This window comes from Fringilla coelebs (assembly GCF_963513975.1).
Source record: "Fringilla coelebs genome assembly, chromosome: 3".
NCBI classification, from domain to species: Eukaryota; Metazoa; Chordata; class Aves; order Passeriformes; family Fringillidae; genus Fringilla; species Fringilla coelebs.
The window spans coordinates 104,617,904-104,636,661 of record NC_140030.1 but is presented as its reverse complement, the minus strand read 5'-3'; the positions used below and the strand labels follow the sequence as shown (position 1 = coordinate 104,636,661).

At 52.4% G+C, this 18,758-nt stretch overlaps 1 protein-coding gene across 1 annotated transcript; it reads right to left on the bottom strand.

Annotated features, from left to right (window-relative positions):
- Positions 1-1,242: 1,242 nt before the first annotated feature.
- OVOL2 (ovo like zinc finger 2) lies at positions 1,243-8,384 on the bottom strand (the record flags this gene model as incomplete). The annotated part of the gene is made up of 4 exons (XM_084202983.1): positions 1,243-1,553; positions 5,093-5,282; positions 7,437-7,627; positions 8,285-8,384. The coding sequence occupies 4 exons, from the start codon at positions 8,382-8,384 to the stop codon at positions 1,243-1,245; spliced, it is 792 nt and encodes a 263-aa protein (XP_084059109.1).
- Positions 8,385-18,758: the final 10,374 nt, after the last annotated feature.

Below are 18,758 nucleotides of genomic sequence, written 5' to 3'. Positions count from 1 at the left end.
TAAGACCCCGAGAATCTTTTCCCCACAAAAACCCAAGCAGGTGACTGTACAAAACCTGAAGCAAGTTGAAAAGATTTTTTTTTACAATTCTTGCAAAGTTGCTCAAAATGTCTCATTTTAGCAGCAATGACTGTGAATGTCCTGGCTAAGCCTGACTTTGTATCTTTGGTGGAAGGAACCTTCTACACTTAGAGTGGTCACAGAGGAGCAGCCAGATTGGTACCTGCAGCTTTGCACTGATCTCCTGAAGCAGACAGGCTCAGTCCCCCTTTCCACTGCATTATTGTATTAGTGAACAGGCACTTGAATATAAAAGACAAAAAAAAAAAAAAAAACAACCACCAAACACACACATACACCATAAAATATGCACAAAATTGCATTTCATCATGACAGAAAATACTTAATTTCAAGTCATTACAGTGCTTTCTTTGGGTTTCTGGATTGCTATTGGTCTATGTTAAAAAGATGTCATAATAATCCTCCAAGTGATCACAGCAAGTCCAGGAACACCAGAGCCAAGATTTCACTTGTATATCAACATGATAAAAGTAAGTTCATGGCTTCAAGTACTTAAGACACAACCAAAAGTCTGCCCTAGTATAATGTCATTTGCTAGTGGAGAAACTTTGAGAAGAAAACATTCTCCATCCTTTGGGAAGAGTTTCAACTCACCTTGGATCCCCTTCCATAAATTGTTAGCAGGCTGCACAGGGGGCAGAGCACTTGAGGGTATTTGCACTCTGTAACTCACTGGATGATACAACGCACTCCTGTTCTTAAGGCACTTCAATTAACGTTGCATAGAACCAAGTACCAGTAGCGCTCTTACCAACACTTTTCACCCAAACCTCTCATGAGTAATTTGCCTGGGAGGTAGCAGTTATTCACCTTACAAAATACAAATACACCTGGGGAAAGGTGAACTCATTTGTCAGGGGTGTTCAGACCTGACAGAAAACAGGTTGCCCAAATGTCAGTTCAGTAAATACTCCATCCGAGAGGTGACAGCCTTTGCAAGCATTCTGTTTTTATTGGCCAGATTGAAAAAAAGTCTGATGTTTCCATCAAAAACGGGGATATTTCTGTCAAGCTGAGGTTTTACCAACATCAAGAGAGTCCCGCTAACAAAAGCATCCCTTTAATTTCAGGCGTTTCTTTCAAAATTGTTCTTAAAAAAAATAAGATACGTAGTCCTACATGTAAACTTCATTCCTGCCGAGCCCCGAGCATCGGCGAGCGTCACTCGTCCTTGCCCTCCTCTTTGGAGTTCCTCTGCAGGACGGGGCTGAGTTTGGTTTGCAGAACAGCTGCCAGTTTTTTGGAGGTTTTCTTCAGGAAGGCGCTGCCGGGGTGGACGCCGCTGACGTGCAGGTAGAGGTCCTCCTGCGTGGGGCCCGTGTAGCCGCAGTCCTCGCACACGTAGAGCTTGTCCCTCCTCTGCTTGTAGGCGTACTGCTGCTGCACGCCGTGGATCTTCTTCAGGTGGGACTCCAGCGAGCAGCGCTGCGTGAAGGCCTTGTTGCACACCTCACACTTGTAGGGACGAATTCCTGCAGGGGGAAGGACAGAGGTTACTGTGGCATTCTAAAAAATCCCTTCGCTCAGGATTTTTCTCCTAGGAAGCTGAGAAGCCTTAGAGAAAAAGGAGAACAATTATTGTTTCGTTTGCATTTCTTGTGTTGTGCTCAGGTGTAGATTGTTTACCCACAGGTGATTGTTTCATTAGATTCTGCTGTGAGTTGTTTTCACTCTCTGGCCAATCAGTGCCAAGCTGTGTCAGGACTCTGGAAAGAGTCATGAGTTTTCATTATTATCTTTTTAGCATTCAGTAATATCCTTTCTGTATAATGTAATGTAATGTAATGTAACATAATGTAATATAGTATAATATAATATATATAGTATAGTATTATAAGGAATATATATATAAAATATATATATACAATACTATATATATAGTATTTTATATATATAATAGATAAAATCGATATATATTATATATAGTATATATAATATATATAGTTTAGTATTATATATATAATATGTATAATATATAGTATAGTATTGTATAGTATAGTATAGTATAATATAGTATAGTATAGTAGAGTATGATATGATATAGCCCGATATAGCATAGCATAATATAGTATGATATCATATCATATAAACATAGTCATAAATTAGCCTTCTGAGAATGTGGAGTCAGATGCATCATTCCTCCCTGTCACGAGGGTCCCTGTAAATACAATAGGTTGTGTCACCTGTTGTGCCACCTGTGTGTTGTTTCCTACAGCCAGCCAAGAGCAAGGCTCTGGCACATCAGCTACTGAGATGGTAGCCAGCAGGCCAAGGAGCTGCCTGTCTAAACAAAACATCCTCCTTTCAGACCATGGGTTTATATATCTAGGCATAGAAAACCTAGAAATGTTATCCTCAGCATCTGCTAAGGATAACAGATGCCCATCAGTGGTTTGGTCCTGAGGCAGCCATTATCAACTCCTGCAAAACTTATTTTAGAGCCCTGACTATTTGAAATCCTGTGATTAGGTAAAACTATCAGTTTCAGCTTTTATAATGAATGAAAACTTCTGTCTTGGTAAGATTTTAATTTTTCTCTTTTGGTTTAACGAGGCTTCAGTGAACAGCAGTGAATGTCCAGCGATCCCAAGTGCTTTCATACCATACAGTTTTGATGACTGAGATTACAAATTCTAGAGAAATGCTGGAAGATGAAAGAAATAACTCTGTGTGATTCCAGAGGAGGGAGAAGAAACTGGCCTGTGATTTGAAAGCCCAGACAACCAACACCACAAAAATCAATTTTACCACCAATCAACACTGATTTAACAACTCCTCCAGTGCTTAAACAGCTGAGGATTTAGCAACACTTGAAAGAACCTAAACCAGCAGGAATTCTGCTTACTAGACTAGATCAGTAAGTTTCCAAGCAATGACCACCCTTAAAACTGATATAAGGAGTCACCTAACCCCCTTTTTTCCCCAGGGAAGGTGGGATGCCAGGGTCTGGAAGATCCTAAGGTGAGCCAGGCAGAAATGGGTAAACCAGATTGGTCTGCTCAGACAGTTGTAACTTTGTGATTGCATTAAGTTACCAGCCAGGACCTGATCTATCTAACAGAAATCCAAGCTAATTAGAAGTTCCAATAAGCAGCATATCTACTGTATTTTTGTTTAGTTAAAAGAGGTTATCCCAGTGCACCAGATTGAACTATCAAGAGAGAAGATTCCTAATGCCTGCTGCTATGAAATTGCTTCATTTCCATTAAACTGCAGTTGGAGAGAAAGCCCAAACCTTCATTAGAATTCACACACAAAAAGCAGTTTTGTGCTCATTTGAAGGCAATTTAAACCTCCACCATCCTTGGGGCCTGCTCCAGCACTCCACAGCAGGAACACAAGCACAGAAAGGGCAGTGCCAGGATGGCACAGCCCATTAGGGCTGTGGGAACCTCTTCATCACTTAGCAATCATTTAAAATCATTTAGGAATCATTTTAAATTATTCTGACCACAGACCCTCTTGGGTTTATTTTTTGACTCTCTGATGAGGAGACAGCTTGAAAAATCACTTCTTTTAGAAGTACTGACTCCACACTCCAGCCATACCCCAGTGGCAGCTCTCCTTCCCACATGAAAGCTTTGCAAACAAACCCAAACAGCCCAAAACATTGGCTCCAGGCAATGCCTTCCCATCCAAACAGGTGTCATTGTTTTAGGGGGCTCTACTGCCAAGAAACAGCTCCTGCCTACCAACATCCTTGTGTCACTTCTAGCAGTTCACCTGGTTAATGGGGCTCTGCAGAGCAAGCCCAAACAATCTGCAGCTCCCATGAGGTGACCACACATCTGGAAAGATGGGATGGGCCTGTGAGATGTGGAGGATGCGACTTTAGGATGCCCAACAGTGCAAAGTCAAGGCTGCTGAGCACAGCCAGCCTGGCCACCAGGAAGTATTGCCCTTGGAGAGGATGGGGTTGATGTTTACTTAAGCCATTGCTTCCACCAAGGAAAAAAGAAAGCCAGTCAAACTGGCAGCCTACTCCCTGCTCCAGGGTGGGGTAAGAACTTCTGGGAAAAGTGAGCTGGATTTGGGGCAACAGAAACACCACCATTGTGATTTGGGATGGACTCAGGAACTGACCCCACAGCAGTGGCCACAGACAGCACATCCTGCAGCCTGGAGGAGGCACAGCATGAACCACACTCTGGTTCCTCCAGACATTTCCAAATTCAGGCCAGAATCCCATCCTGATGGGACGAAAGCATTCAAGATTTTCCTGCTGGGTGAAACCTTCATGCTTTCCTTGCAACCAAGGGGGGGATTTAATGTGCACAGTTTGGGACTGAGGCATCCCTGGCCAGCTTGGATTCAGGGGTTAAAATAAATTCTGCTTAGTGGTTTCCTTCCAGGGATAGCAACCCTTATCTGGCTACATCTGTGAACACAAGGGCTTAGGCTTTGAGCACCTTTCTTGCTCCTGCACTCAGCTGATACCCTGGATGGAGAAGGGAAATCCTCTCTGCTGCCAGGGAGTTGTTTTATGTGCTGCCTTCAGTAGTCACACCTCCAGCTGCTCCAGGTCCCTCAAAAACCATCCTGCACAGCAATCAGCTGGGAAGGCTCTCAACAGCAAAACCCCCAGGAAACTGCTGCTCGCTGCCTCTAGAGGGCAAAGCGTTTTCATGGAACTCCTGCCTCCTTCCACATCGCTGTGCACGGATAACTGCAGTGATTCGCTCTCCCGGGGTGGTTATTATCCCAGGCAGGTTATCCGGGGGCTGTGTCTACACCAGGTGTGGATGGCAGGTCCTGCACCCTCACTGCTTCACACGGATTGCAATAGTTCTCCTCAGATTTCATCATTCCCAGGACTTTTCTCTGTCCACACCACACACACACTCCATCTTCCCCTTTTCCCCACTGCATCCCCACTATTTTTGGCAAATGTTGTTAACCAGGGCTTCGAGTTATGATCTCACCAGGTTACCCTCACCCTTTCCTTGTCCTTGCTCCATCCCAGCCCTCCTCCCCGGAGCCTCCCGCCGGTCCCCAGGGGTCGCATTCTCACCAGTATGGGTCCGGACATGCCTCTTCAGATCAAAGGTGTCGTTGAAGCCTTTTCCACAGAAGGTGCACAAATGTCTCTTCACCTGGCTGTGGCACTTGATGTGACGGTTGAGCATCCTCTGCAGGCGAAAGCCTTTGCCACACAGCTCGCAGCTATGCAGGGCAGCGTCGTTGCAGGTGCCCGTGGTGAACTGGGGAGTGGGAGAGGACTGTGTGAGCATTGGGATGAACCAACAGAAGGAATAAAGCAACACAAGCAGGGCTTATTGTGGCATTAAATATTAAAAAAAAAAAAAAAAGGGAGGAATATATTAAAAATGAAAAGTGAAAACATTCAAGATTTTCCTGCTGGGTGAAACCTTCATGCTTTCCTTGCAACCAAGGGGGGGATTTAATGTGCACAGTTTGGGACTGAGGCATCTCTGGCCAGCTTGGATTCAGGGGTTAAAACAAATTCTGTGTAGTGGTTTCCTTCCAGGGATAGCAGCCCTTATCTGGCTACATCTGTGAACTCAAGGGCTTAGGCTCTGAGCACCTTTCTTGCTCCTGCACTCAGCTGATACCCTGGATGGAGAAGGGAAATCCTCTTTGCTGCCAGAGAATTGTTTTATGTGCTGCCTCCAGTAGTCAAACCTCCAGCTGCTCCAGGTCCCTCAAAAACAGCCAGCAGTGATAGAAAAGGTGGTTTTGGAGAGATAAACCTAAGGCACGTTGTGCTGACTCAGCAGAGACTGAAACAATGGCCCTAATCTTGCCCCATTGGTGTCCCAGTCTCGTTAATTAACAGCAAAGTGACATTAGGGGGTAATCTCATTCCCACTCCTCGCACCAAAAGCATTGTGCCAACACCGTGACATAACTTGACTAAAGAAGACACTGATGGTTCAGCTCCTGGGAAGATCATTCCTCAGAGGGAAGGTTTAATGTCTGGAAAATGTAAATACTGCGCTGCTGGTTTAATTATTCCTGGTGGAACACACGGACGTGCCCCCTGTTAGACGCCAGGGATGAGGGAAAGCTAGCAGAGCAGACAGGACCACATCCATCGGCTGAAAAGCCCAGCTCTGCTGAAAGGTTTTGCTGTGACAGTCACTAATAGCCCAGGTTAAATTATACAAAGCGGGTTAAAGTCAAACAGCAGCAGGGCAGGCTTTTCACAAGAACAGAAATATATCTGGGGTTTCTTTTTCCTGAAGAGCCAGTTATTTTTCCCGTCCTCCTCCTCTGCTTACTACTGAATTACGCTACTCGAAATTGTAAAGAAAGATTAAAAAAGAACCCCGGCAGCTGTGAAACCACGAGGTGTGAAACTGGAGGGGGAGCCATCTGGGAAGAATCTGTTGGGCAACAGGGCTATGACTCCACCTCAAGCAGCTGCATATAATCGGGGTGAAACCTAATCATGGGACTTCAGAACGCGGTGACTGAAAAGCTGTCAGCCCGGCACAGACAATGGTAATCTTTACAGCTCCATCCAGCACAGCAGCAGCCAGGGTTTAACGAGGTGTTAACTACCAGCGGTAAACACATCTCCTGCCTAGCGCTGGGGTGGCTCTGCCTCTGCTGAGGGGACCCTGGATGCTCAGAGAGAGATCGGGAGCTCGCTCGGCGTTGAGTTCTCAGGTACCACGAGGACCTGAGGCACCATTTGCCTTCTGCCAGCCTTGGGAGGGGAATCACTGCGCTGCTCTGCTGGCTCTGCCCAGGGAGCAGCCAGAGCTCCTGCCCTTGCAGCAGAGAGGCTCCTCAGAAAGTCAGTGGACAGATGCTTGCTTCATTTCACCCAAGCCCGCAGGTCCATCCACCTCAAGGTGGCAATGGCCTTTCACAGCTATGGAGGAGAACCTTTAGCTTCTTTCAGGATAGACCATGGTGGGAGGGGTGCAGCGTGAAGGGTCACCCCAGCCCTCCTTGGTGAAGGCTTGAGTACAACCTAGAAGGCAGCTTTAAAGGAGGCCCCACGCTAAGGAACAAGATCCACCCACGCACCATGGGGCATGACTCCTAGCTGCCAGGGCTGGTCCTTCCTGGCTGGGTTCAGAGCTCCTGTGGGACCCGAGCCAAGCAGGTCAGGGGCAGCACATCCCAGGCAAGGATAAGAGAAGGCAAAGGGCACTGGAAGATTGTGGCACATCGCTTACAAGGCTTTCCCTGCCGCTGCCACCCTGCGGCCGGCTGCTCTCGCAGGCCCGCACCTCGGTGTGCGGGACAGGCGCTGTCACCACCGGCACAGAGAGCCCGAGGGACTGTTGTCACCTGGTGTCCCCGGGCAGCAGCCAGTCCTTGACCTTGAACGGGGGTCACCCCATTGCCAGAGAAGAGACGGCTGGGGTGTGGGCGCTTACCTTGATTTTTGACCTGACCATGGGCCGCTTGACGGCCAGGTCCAGCAGCATCGCCCCGCCCGTGCCCAGTTCGCCGGGGGCAGGCTGGGGCGTCGGGGGGTCGCTGGGCTCGGCGTCCCGGGTCCCGCTGCTGCCGCTGCTCTCCAGGCTGCAGCTGTCTTCATAGCCCAGCAGCACGCAGCCGATCCCGCCTGCAACGGGGTGGGGATGCGATAAAGCGGGGGGACCCCGGGCAGGGCAGGGAGCCGGCGGGCCCCGGTGTTTAACCTGCGGGCGGGCCGCTGGCGGCGGGGGAGGATCCCCGGCTCCCGCTGCAATCGGAAACTCAAACACGAACGGTCCCAAAGTTCAAACAAGCCAGCTCCGCCGCCTTCCCGTTATACCCCGGGCAAGGGCAGGAGGAGCGGGAGGAGGAGGAGAGGGGGGGAGGCCAGGAGTACATCACCCCCCCCCCCCGCCCTGGATTCTTCCTTCTCCTCCCCCAGCCACCTTTCTCATGCAAACGAGATTTCCCACCTTCCTGGACACACACACATGCACACATTCCCCCCCAGATCCGCTCTCCGCTCCGCCGTCCCCGGGGTGGGAGACGCTGCCAGGCATGGGGGCGCACGGCCCGGCGGGGCTGGCACCCCTGCCGCTGCCCGGGCACTTTTCCCCCGAGCGTCGTCCGTGTCCCCTCCACCGCGTTTCGCACAGCTCTCTCTAAAGCCGCCGCCCGCCCCCTCGGGGCTCCCCCGGCCCGGCAAAGCCCCCTCCCCAAGTCGCCCCCTCCGCGGACCGCCGGGACCCCGCTCTCTCCGTCCCTCCGTCCCGCCCGGCGCGGGGCGGCGGCCGCCCGGCCGTACCTGGGATGTAGGTGTCGGCTCTCTCCTCGTCGGGCAGCCCATCCCAGCTGCGCACCGCCGGCTGCGGGCTCCGGCGCTTCACCAGGAAGGCTCTGGGCATGGCGAGGGCAGGGGGCACGGCTGGGCACGGAGCGGAGCGGCCGCTTCAGCCCCGCCGCCCGCCCGCAGCCCGACGGGGCTGCGCTGCCGTCCGGGGGAGCGGGACCGCACGCACCGGGCAGAGCCGCTGAGGCGCGGGGAGGGGAAGGGGAGGGGAGGAGAGGGGAGAGGGTGGGGGGGGGGGGGCGGGGGGGGAGGAAAGTTTCATAAGGTGGAATAGAAAAATGCACCAGGAAACTTGGGAAGGAGCATGCGTGCTGCAAACATAACGGTGTCAACAAGTCTGCTTACCTGTCCGACCGGTTGGAGCAGCTGAGCTTTGTTCCAGCCCTTCCTAAGGCATGAATGTTTGCAAAAGAATTTAACGTCTGAAAATTAAAAAAAAAAAAAAAAAAAAAAAAAAAAAAAAAAAAAAAAAAAAGAACAACAAAACCCCAAACCAAACCAAAAACCCAAACGGGGAGGGAGCCCCGCCGCTGCCGCCTCCCCGCCGGCGGAGCCCCCGCCGGCCCGGACCCGCTGCCCCTCTCTCCGCCGCCGCACCGGGATGCCCTGCCGGGAATGGGGGCCGGGGTTGCTCCCCGTTCGTGCGGGTCCCGCCGCCCACGGGGGGCCGAGCAGAGAGCCCCCCGGGACTGCCTGTCGAGGGGAAGACTTGCCGAGGGGCCGGGAAAGAGGCCGAGCTGTCCTCGGGGCAGCAGCAGGAAGAGAAAGTTCTTATTACTTGTCTTAATGACTAGCCTTTCTTCTGTTCAGAAAGAAAAAGAAAAAATAAATTTATTCTTTTTCAGTCATTGATTTAAAATTCAAAACGTGTCACAGCCTTTTCTCTCCCCCCCTTTTTTTTTTCCTTTTATTTGCCTCTTTTCGTCTTCCCCCTCTTCCCAAAGTGGAAATGAAACAAAGACAAGAGGTTAGGGTATTGGGGAAGGAAGCAAAAGAAACTGAAGAAAACCCACAAGAAGTCTGCGAGCAGAGCAGAGCCTGCGCCTGGCGTGGCCTTGGGTGTTTAACAACACTTAAGGATCCCTTCTCCCGTCTCCTGTTCAATCTGATTTTTTGTTGAAAGCAGTGGAAACGCACTTGCTGCCTCTGTCCCCAAGCTCATCCCTGCGGCAGAGGCGGCTCGGGGCTGGGGCAGCTGCGGGAATGAGCACCGGGAGCTGTTTCCCTGTCTCCCCACGCCAAGGAAGAGGCCTTTCAAACGGAGCCACTCCTTTTGGGGGAGCCGCTTTCCTCCCACAGGGCAGAGCACGGACCGGGGGGAATTGATGGGAGTTTCACTGTCGGTTTCATTGAGACCAGGATTTAACTTCAGGGGCCGGACCTGGAGCCTCTGAAAGGAACACGCCTTCAAAGATCACGGCCAGATGAAAGAGCTCTGCTGGATGCTGATGTCCCCGTTAGGGTTCTGGAGCCCCAGGGGCAAAGCTCCAGCCCCACATCAGGTGATGCCCTGTCAGAGGGCTCCTCCAGCAGTCTGAGTTTCCACCAGGGTATCCCAGCACCTACTTGCTCCCCCTGCTCCTGTGGGGAGTTTACATTTTCCGCAGGTACCAGGTGGGAAGCCACCTCAGCATGGCTTCGGGCAATACCTCAGCGAGACCGCACATAAAACCTTCCCTTTCTCTCTTTCTCTTTCAGGCTATGTAATTTCTCTCTTATGGCTGAGATTTTGCTCCAGGACAAAATACAGCTATGTGGGGCTTAATTTTTTTTTTTTTTTTTTTTCAAGTGCTTTCAACTTGAGGTTTCTTTTACTTTAACGACTCCTTGTCTTTTAAGGTGAAAGAGGTAGCAAATGACATTAATCAGAGCGCTCCCAAGCCAAGAGCTTGCTGAGACGACTTCACTGTCATCTGGGCTTTCTCAAATCCTGCTTTGAGGTTCTCACTTAATGAGGTCCTGGAGCACAAACTCCACTTCCACTGGGTGCTCTAAGCCAGACGTGCAGTTACAAGCATGGCTGAATCAAGAATAATAACAGTAACAACAACAACAACAATAATAATAATAATATCATCATCAGCTCTGGAGCCTTGACAAGTGGTCAGGGCTGAGGTGTGCCCAGCACCACAGGAGACACAAAGTGGAGAGAAAGTCCTGCAGCCCCTGGCAAGGCAAGAGGAGCTGGGTGGAGAGGCACCAGCTCCATGAAGGAGAACATTCCAGTGGTAGTGGGCTGCCTGTGTGCTGAGCCACCAGCTGGAAATGCAGACTGTTGATGGTTGGTGTTGCTTGGCCAGAGCCCATAGGAAAACCATCCTGCCTTTCCTATAAATACCATTCCTTGGTATTTTCTAACCTGGAGGAGCCTGAGGAGCATGCTCACAGCATGACCCCACCAACACCACTGCAGGGAGGCACGTGCAGCACCGTGAAATGGGATTTTTGAGGATCCTTGTTGTGAGCAAGGCAGCCCACAGACATATCACTGGATGGCCACATCCTTCTCCATGCTCCCACTGGAGCAATGCTGCATGTACAGCTTCAGCACTGTAATTAAACTCGATAAATAATGATGCTAACGAGGTAATGGCACAAACATTTCTGCAGGATCTTGTATAATTTTCAGCATTACTTGGGTGTGGGAGAAAATCTAGCACGTTAAATTAATATTTCAGGTGTAAATCAAATTAAACGCACAAAATGCCCCGTAGGGTCAAAGCACAGTGGGACCCACCCTTATGGATTTGACTACTAAAATGTTTCATTTCACTCAGATCACTTGGGAGTGAGGAGGGAAAGACGGGATCAAAGAAAGAACCAGCCCTGTGTTCTTGTCTCAATCACTTCCCAAACCGACCCTGGGTGTGGGTGCATTGTTGGCCACCTGCAAGGGGCAGGGGGACTCATCCCCCCCATTCTGGAGGACACCACGTCCCTGCCAGCATCACCCTGTTGATGTGGCACCCAGGAGGGAGTGGGGACAGCGTGCCTGGGGACAAGGACCTGGCTGGAGGGAGCCAGGGAAGGAGCTGGGCTTGAGAGGAGCCAGGAAAGGAGGTGTAAGGAAGGCACTGCTCAGGGAACAACAGCTCAGTTTGGTCTGTGAATAGGGAATATTCCAGCTGTGATCCCAGGGAGCCCTGTCCGTTCTTCCTCTTTTTGCCTGGGCTGTGTTTTACCAGGATCAGCACGGTGAGGCTGTAGAGGGACATGGCCTGGGAGGGATGAGGGTTTGATTGCACAGCCCATCAGAGCTGAGTGTTGTTGAAAGGCACAATCCCTCAGCAGAGCCAGGGCAATGCCTGCAGCATGGAATCCAGCAAAGGGACCTTCCTGCTCAGCCCCCAGTGGCATCTTGTCCCCAGCCATCACTCCTCTGGCCTGGGAATGGAGGGAGTCCAGCAGGTCCACCTGCAGGGGCTGCTCTGCCCTGCAGTCACTCAGGACCGCTTTTCTGGCCATTTCTCATTATTTTGAGCCCAACCAGGCCAGACAGGGATGAGAACCTGGCTGGTACAGCAGCTTGGCCATGTAACCTTTGGTTTCTGGCTCCCAGCAGAACTCAGGTAAGGAGATTTATGCAAGTTTACTGACCATGCAGGAGCGGCCACAGCTTCATACCCTTGGGAAAATGAACCTTCATCTTCAGGGTCTGTAGTGTTGTTGACACACCAGGGCTGGGACACCTGGGCTGTTGCAAGTCCCCCAAAAACCCAGCTGACACCCCCTTGGCTGGTGAGCCCTCACACTGCTCTCAAGGTGCATTTTGGGAGAGATGGGGAAGAGTCGGAGAGTCAAAGCACTGCCCAGAGCTCTGCAGGACACACCCTGGTGTGACATCAGTTCCCTGAAACGGCCCGAGGCAGGATGGTGAGCACAAGGCACAGTGCAGCACCCAGGAGTGGGCACTGCCAGGCTACCAGGAGCCCTGGGGTCACAGACAGAGGCTCACAGAACATTCAACCGAGGCAAGATTAGAGCAAGGGAGAGCATCTCCTGTGCAGCCTTTTCCAGCCTTCTTGGATTACCCAGTAGAGGTCAAGCATACCATGGGGTCTTTCAGGCAGGACTGTGTCTTGAAAGCCCACAGAAAAGCACAAAACCCTCTCCTTGGACACAGGCTGCTTCCAGCCCCAGCTCTCCTTCCACCTGGTTGTCTGTGTCTGTGTGTGTTGGAACCCAGGACATTCCTCTGGCTGCCCTGGGGATTGGAGACCCTAGGAAGAGACTCAGAGACCTTGGCACAGAGTCAAAGATTTGTGCCTTTGATTTTAACCCATGGAAAAAAAAAATACCAGCTTTGTGTGAGGATTTACAATCCACAAAAGTTTGAGTAGAATGCTAGTGAATTTATCACAAAGTGAAAAAGTAGAATTTTGAGGATTTAGAATGGGGGCTCAAGAGGCAAGATGAACGAATCTAGGTGTGTCCTGTCCTTCTTCTTCTTCTTCTTCTTCTTGTCCTCCATCTTCTGCTGTGATGGTGACACTTCTAGACTGGCTTAAGGTAGAGACAGACTGTCTAACATAAATAATAGGTATTAGAAAATTATTGTAAATTAAGTACACGTAGTTTCTGGTATAAAAAACGAACACTGCCCCAAGGGCAGGCACTGTGCCTCAACCCGACCTGCTGGACAGACCTCTGCAGGTCCGAAAAAGAATGTATTGGATAAAAGAAAATAAACAACCTTAAAAACCAGAGCTGAGGAATCTCGACTTCTTTGGTCGCCGGGCTGGGAAAAAAGACTCTTTGAGAGCCATTTCAGCGACACAAAACCCGAGATCCGTGCCGCGGCTCAGCATGTGTCTGAAGAGCCGATGCGCTGCCGGGGATGCTCCGGTCCTGCCCGCCCGCCCGCGGCAGCGGGGCTGACTCAGCCGGGTTTCGGCAGCGCCCGCCCGCCCGCACCGCGCCTCGCCTCGCCCCAGGGGCTGCTCCTGCCTCCGAGGGCAGGTTCCCACCTAAAGCACGGCCTTTGGGTGAACACCGGCCCGCGGAGGGCAGGGGGATGTGAGCCCTGCTGGGCAGAGCCAAGCTGCTGCCCCGGTCACCCTCTGCGCTGCCGGCTCTGGGGCCTGGCCACTGGAAAGCCCTGCTTCCAAGCCGGGTTTTGGCATCTCTCCTGCTTAGATGAGGAAACACTTCACCGCAGCGGCAGGAGCCAGAGTGGCTCCGCGCCAGCATTATCTTGGAAGGAGGGAGCAGCGGCTCTGCAGGCTGCCCCAGTTTGGAGGGCGATCTGCTTTCCTTGACTGAGCAGGGAGGCATGGAGAAGGTGCCAGCTGGGGGGAGATGCCTCCCCAGGCTGCGGCAGAACCTGCCCTGCCTGTGCTTCGCTGCCGCGTTTCAAAGCACCCCACCGGGCTGACTCACCGGGCTCCTGTCTCCCTGCCTCCCACGGCCCCTGCCACTCCCGGCGTCTCCCTGTCTTTCTCGACCTATGGCTCCACTTCCTTCCCACTCTCCCCAGCGGCTCAGCCCCGTCTCTCCGGCCGCCCATTCACTGCGGCTCTGCTCCCTCGGGGCACCCAGCATCACCACAGGTTCTCACCGAGCCTACGGGTTCCACTCCCTGTGGAAACGGCCCCCCCGTGAGGTCTGTGGTGGGTGTTGGACTGCAGCATCCCCGGAGCATCCTCCCCACTGGTATCCCTGGCCCTGTGCTTGGGGGGAGGGGCTGCTGCAGGATTCTGTGTGCCTCACGTCCCCTACATATGGTCCAACACCAGGCTGGGAGCATCTCTGCCTCTTGGAGAGATGTTCACTCTCACGAGGTGGTCAGCAGAGCCCTGAGCTCTCAGACTGACATGGAAAAGGGATTGTGTGAGCATCTGTCTCTGAATGAGACAAATGAGATCTCTGAAGCTCCTTGCCAGCTTTGCCTGCACTCTCTACCTTGGGGTTTTTTGTTGCTTGGTTTCCTGCAATCCTACTGCCCAGTGTTTCCTCCCTGGGAACTTCACTGGGTTCCTGCCAGTCTGATCCAGCAGCAGAGGTTCCAAAGGCAGTGAAATCCCAGGAGTATCCTTCAGGAGTAGCTAAATAGCGGACAGAAAGCTACTCCCTCTGAATGCTTCTGCTGTGCTTTAAAATACATCACCTTTTTAGACACCAACAAATCCAGATGGGCTCTAACTTCCAAAAACTTCCACGTAAGTCAGAGCTCCTCCAGCCTCTTCCAGTAACCAGTCACTGCTGGTGGTGGCCCCCAATGCCCTGTGTTTCCCTGGTGCTTTCACAAGAGACCAAAGCCAACAGCTGTGTGAACAGCGAAGAGATGGGACAGCAGCCTCTCACCCTTCTTGCCCAGTTGTTTGGATTTTGGATTCTCTCTGGCAGGTCACAGGAAGCTTCAGCCAGGTGGGTTTGGCCACTTGAGCAGCTTCCCAATTCAGTCTCTGGAGGGGGCTGCTGGAATGCAGTGGAAAGGATACCACAGGTGGTCTGCTGACACCCCGCTCCTTGGCTTTATCCTTGTGAGAGGCATTTTCCCTCCTTGCATTATGGACGACTCATCATCACCACATCTCCCTCTTCCCATTTTGCTGCCCGGCCTGAGTTTGCTTCCCATGCAGATGGGAGGTATTGCCCTGGAAAAGACACATTTTCCCTGGCTCTGGGATGCACAGCACGTCGGGATGCACTGCCACCAGGATGCACTGTTGTTGGGAGGCACTCACGGAGGCTGGGAGATCAAGAAAGGAATGTGAAGCCCATTAGCTGACTGGGATGACAAGCATTTGTCGGGGGTTTGGGAAGACAGGGGCAAGCTCTCCGTGAAAAGCTGGTGGAAAAAAGCTGGATGAACCACAACTGGGGCTGACTCAGTCAGTCTCTTTCCAGGTTCCTGAAAAGAATGAGCGTGCCTTTGAACCCCGTGCTTCCCGCAGCTGGCACGGCGTGATAAGCTGTGCTTCCCCCCTCCCACAAGCCCTGCCATCTCTGCCATCCCCCGCCAAGCTCAAACCTCGGTGGTAGAAAATCCCCTGTCCCCTCCCCAAGGACAAACGGCACCTCTGGGGCCCCCCAAGGCTTCCTCATTCCTGCCGGATGACGGCTGCCATAAATCCCATTGTATGCGTAGGGAGTTCAAGCATTTCTTTACCATTTCAAAAATCTCCAGGAGGGGCTAGGCGCCATCCCTGCCATTGCTCTCCTTTTGCAGGATTATTGGAGTGAGAAGGAAGTGATAAGGGCAGAGAGGGTCAGCTGGAGGAAGGAGTAACTGTCCCCAGCTGGGTGCTCTGGGACAGTGCCATTGCTGCCACCCCTGGCTGAGCACCCTGGCAGTGCGGCTCCCTGGGGTTTTGGCAGCAGAAGAAAGAGGAGATGGTTCTGCTGCACTCCTCCCAGCTCCTCCCCGATGAGGAAGACCACCAGGACAGCCTTGGCCACTAGCGAGGCAGTGGTGATGCCAGCCTGGACACAAAACGGCCCCAGGCAGGGCCAGGGGCCAGGACGGGATGTCCCCAGCCTTGTGTTGGACACTGCCGTGTTAGAGATGCACTTTTCCTGCTCCTTGTCCTGGTGTCATGTGTGCAGGGGCAGGGCTGCTTCCAATGGGGATCCGGCGCTGCTGCTGGAGAGTCCCTGCCTGTCCCGCCTGTGCTACAGCAGAGCATGTGCTCCAACACGCCCAGGAGGAGCGAAACGCACACACACACACACAGACACACACACACACACACACACACACACACAGACACACAGAGACACACAGACACACAGACACACAGACACACACACACCCACTGCTGTGGAATGGCCATGGCAGCGCAGTGGCGCCGCTTCCAGCTGGGCTCCTTTCCTTGCAGCTCTGGCTTGACCACCTAAGGGGCTCAGAGCTGGCTGCAGCACCCATGGGTGCCTCTGGCCCCTCCACACACACACAGATGAGCTCCCCTCTCCCTGCTGCCTTCATGGCTGCAAGCCCAAGAATCCCTCCTCCCCATGGGAGAGCCCTGGCAGGGTGGGAGCTGGGGGTGCAGCTCACCCTGGTTTGGGGGCCAGGACCCCCCCCACCTTCCTGCCTTGCTGCAAAATTACCCTGCCAGCACTTTGGGGTTCCGTGCACAACGGTTTTTGATCTCCCAGAGCCTTTGACAATGATTTCCAGGAGAGAACAAGCCCAGCCCTAAGGCAGCAACACCCCTGCCCTCAGTTCCCAGCAGCGCTGCCGCCGCCGGCCGCGGGCAAGGGTCTGTGCAATTGCCACCAATATAATTATTACTGCTGGGCTTACGTCCTCTCCCTGCTCCTGAGCAGGCAGACTTTGGCCTCTGCCCGCACTTCATTCCCCTCTCGGGGGAAGCACTTGCAGGAGAGAGCCAGGCTGCACTCCCTGGCTCGGGTACCCTCTGCAGCACCCCAAAACGAGGGGCAGGGACCCGCTGTGCCATGGGAAATCAGGGAGGGATGTGATGGGGAGGGGCATCCAGACCCTCCTCCTCACTCTCTCACGCTGGTGATGCCAGGGAAGGAGCTTGGGGTGTCTGGGGGCCCCTTTTCCCCCTCTGGCCAGGGCAGTATGAGGTGTTGGCGCCCGGTGGCAGCCCCACACCTTAGTTGATTTAGCTGGAGGTGACCCGGCGGTGTCCCCGGGGCTGGCTGCCTGGCTGCAATCTCACCAGCCCGGCTGTAAAAGCAGCACGGCTCCAGCGGCGGCTGCCCGGAGCTCCTGCCCTCTCGGCTGGAAGGAGGAAGTGCACGGGGAATTTAAAATCCAAAGTAACTGTTTCACAGGCTGCCCTGCGAACGGAAGGGAAGTTTACCAGCGCTCCTTGCTCGTAAAGAATTCTGTCATCTTTCCCCCTAATTTATCTTTACTCCATCACTCAAATCTCAGGACAAACAGATTTGCTTCCCTCCAGCTCCCTAGGGAGAACTATCAGAGGGCCCTGGGGCTTGTCTGAATGGGAGGAGCAACAAAATTCATGGAAATCGCTGGTGAGAACAGGTTCACAGAGCTTCTTTCTGTGCAAGTGCTGAGTTCCAAGGGCTTCCACTTCACTCATGCCCATCAAAAAATAAAACTCACCCAAGCCAGGCACGCCTCCACCTGCCTGGAAAGGAGGCTGACCTGGTCAAAATAAAGCATTTTTAACATATACATTTCATGAATTTAAACTACTTTTGGGGTTTCTGAGCACAGAGAAGCCTCTGAATTACACAGGAGGGACACAAAAAGTTACACATTACAATTTTTACCTCTGCATGATGCACTTTTGATTACAAACAACACGACCCTGCCGGCAAATCCTACAGAAACATTTCCTGCAGGGCCAGGGTGGCTGCACCTGGACCATCAGTGCCTGCACCACCACAGGTAGGTCCATCCCTGTTGCGGAGGGACGGGAATAATTCTGTTTCTGGGAGGGGAAAAGGTATCACGGTGAGATAAAAGTGCCTACAACACAGCAATTAGCTCTTTTTGCTGCTATAATTAGCACTGCCATAAGGAGAAAATCAATGCTAACAGCAGCAGGCACAGCCTGCTCCTCTCCCCAGACCTTGGCAGAGCCGTGCAGGCACCCCCACCCAAACTCAGCCACGCTCAGCTTCACAGGGCAAATGGAATTTGCTGAATTCAGGTTTTGGTTTTTTTGTCTTCTTTGCCACTGAGGCAGGCAAGCCCCTGTGCCCCAGTGGAGAGCTCTGGGTGTGTGCAAAGTCCTTCTTGTGAGCACACACACACACATGCACAGGGAGGGAGGGAAGGACAGCCAGCAGCTCACCAGAACGCTGGGGGGGAAACCGAGGAAGCTTTGTGAAAAGGTGCCTATAGGATGGTTTCTGAAATTGTTATTATTTTTTGTTAGTTTGCAGTTTGATAAGAGAGGTTGGTTCTTCACATTCCACGGGACAAACGGAGCGGGAGGGGGCTGTGGTTCAGGACCAAACCTGGAGATGGGCTGTGCTCGAACTTTTCTCCCTCCCCTTCCACATCTTGCCGGGTTTCCTTAGGCTTCAGTCCTTTTTCTTTTGTCACTAAGGCAAGCCACAAGTGAGCAGCCCGTTTTCTGGATTCTCTGGTGGCTAATGCAAGCTTGAGCTGACACTGCCACCCCCTCTCCTCACAGGATGCTACCCAGAGTGACCACCCCTGACCCAAAGCCTGGCCAGAACTCCTCCTCATCCATCAGAACGGCTGGAACAGGGAACTAAACATGGAAGTCTTGCTGAGACACGGCCTGCAATGCAACCCTATCAAAGAGGGTGCCAAATGCCTGTGAAAGAGCGTGGAGGGTGGATGAGGCACACAGGGGTTGCACAAGCTGAATTTTCTTTGAAATCCAGGATAAAAATGCCCCCTAAGGATGGACTGCAGATGTTATCCGAGATCATTATCCAGATCTGAGCTGTTTGCCTAGGGGGAAAATGGCCTTGAGCTTTCCAGTCTCCTTCAGGTGTGACCCAACCCTTT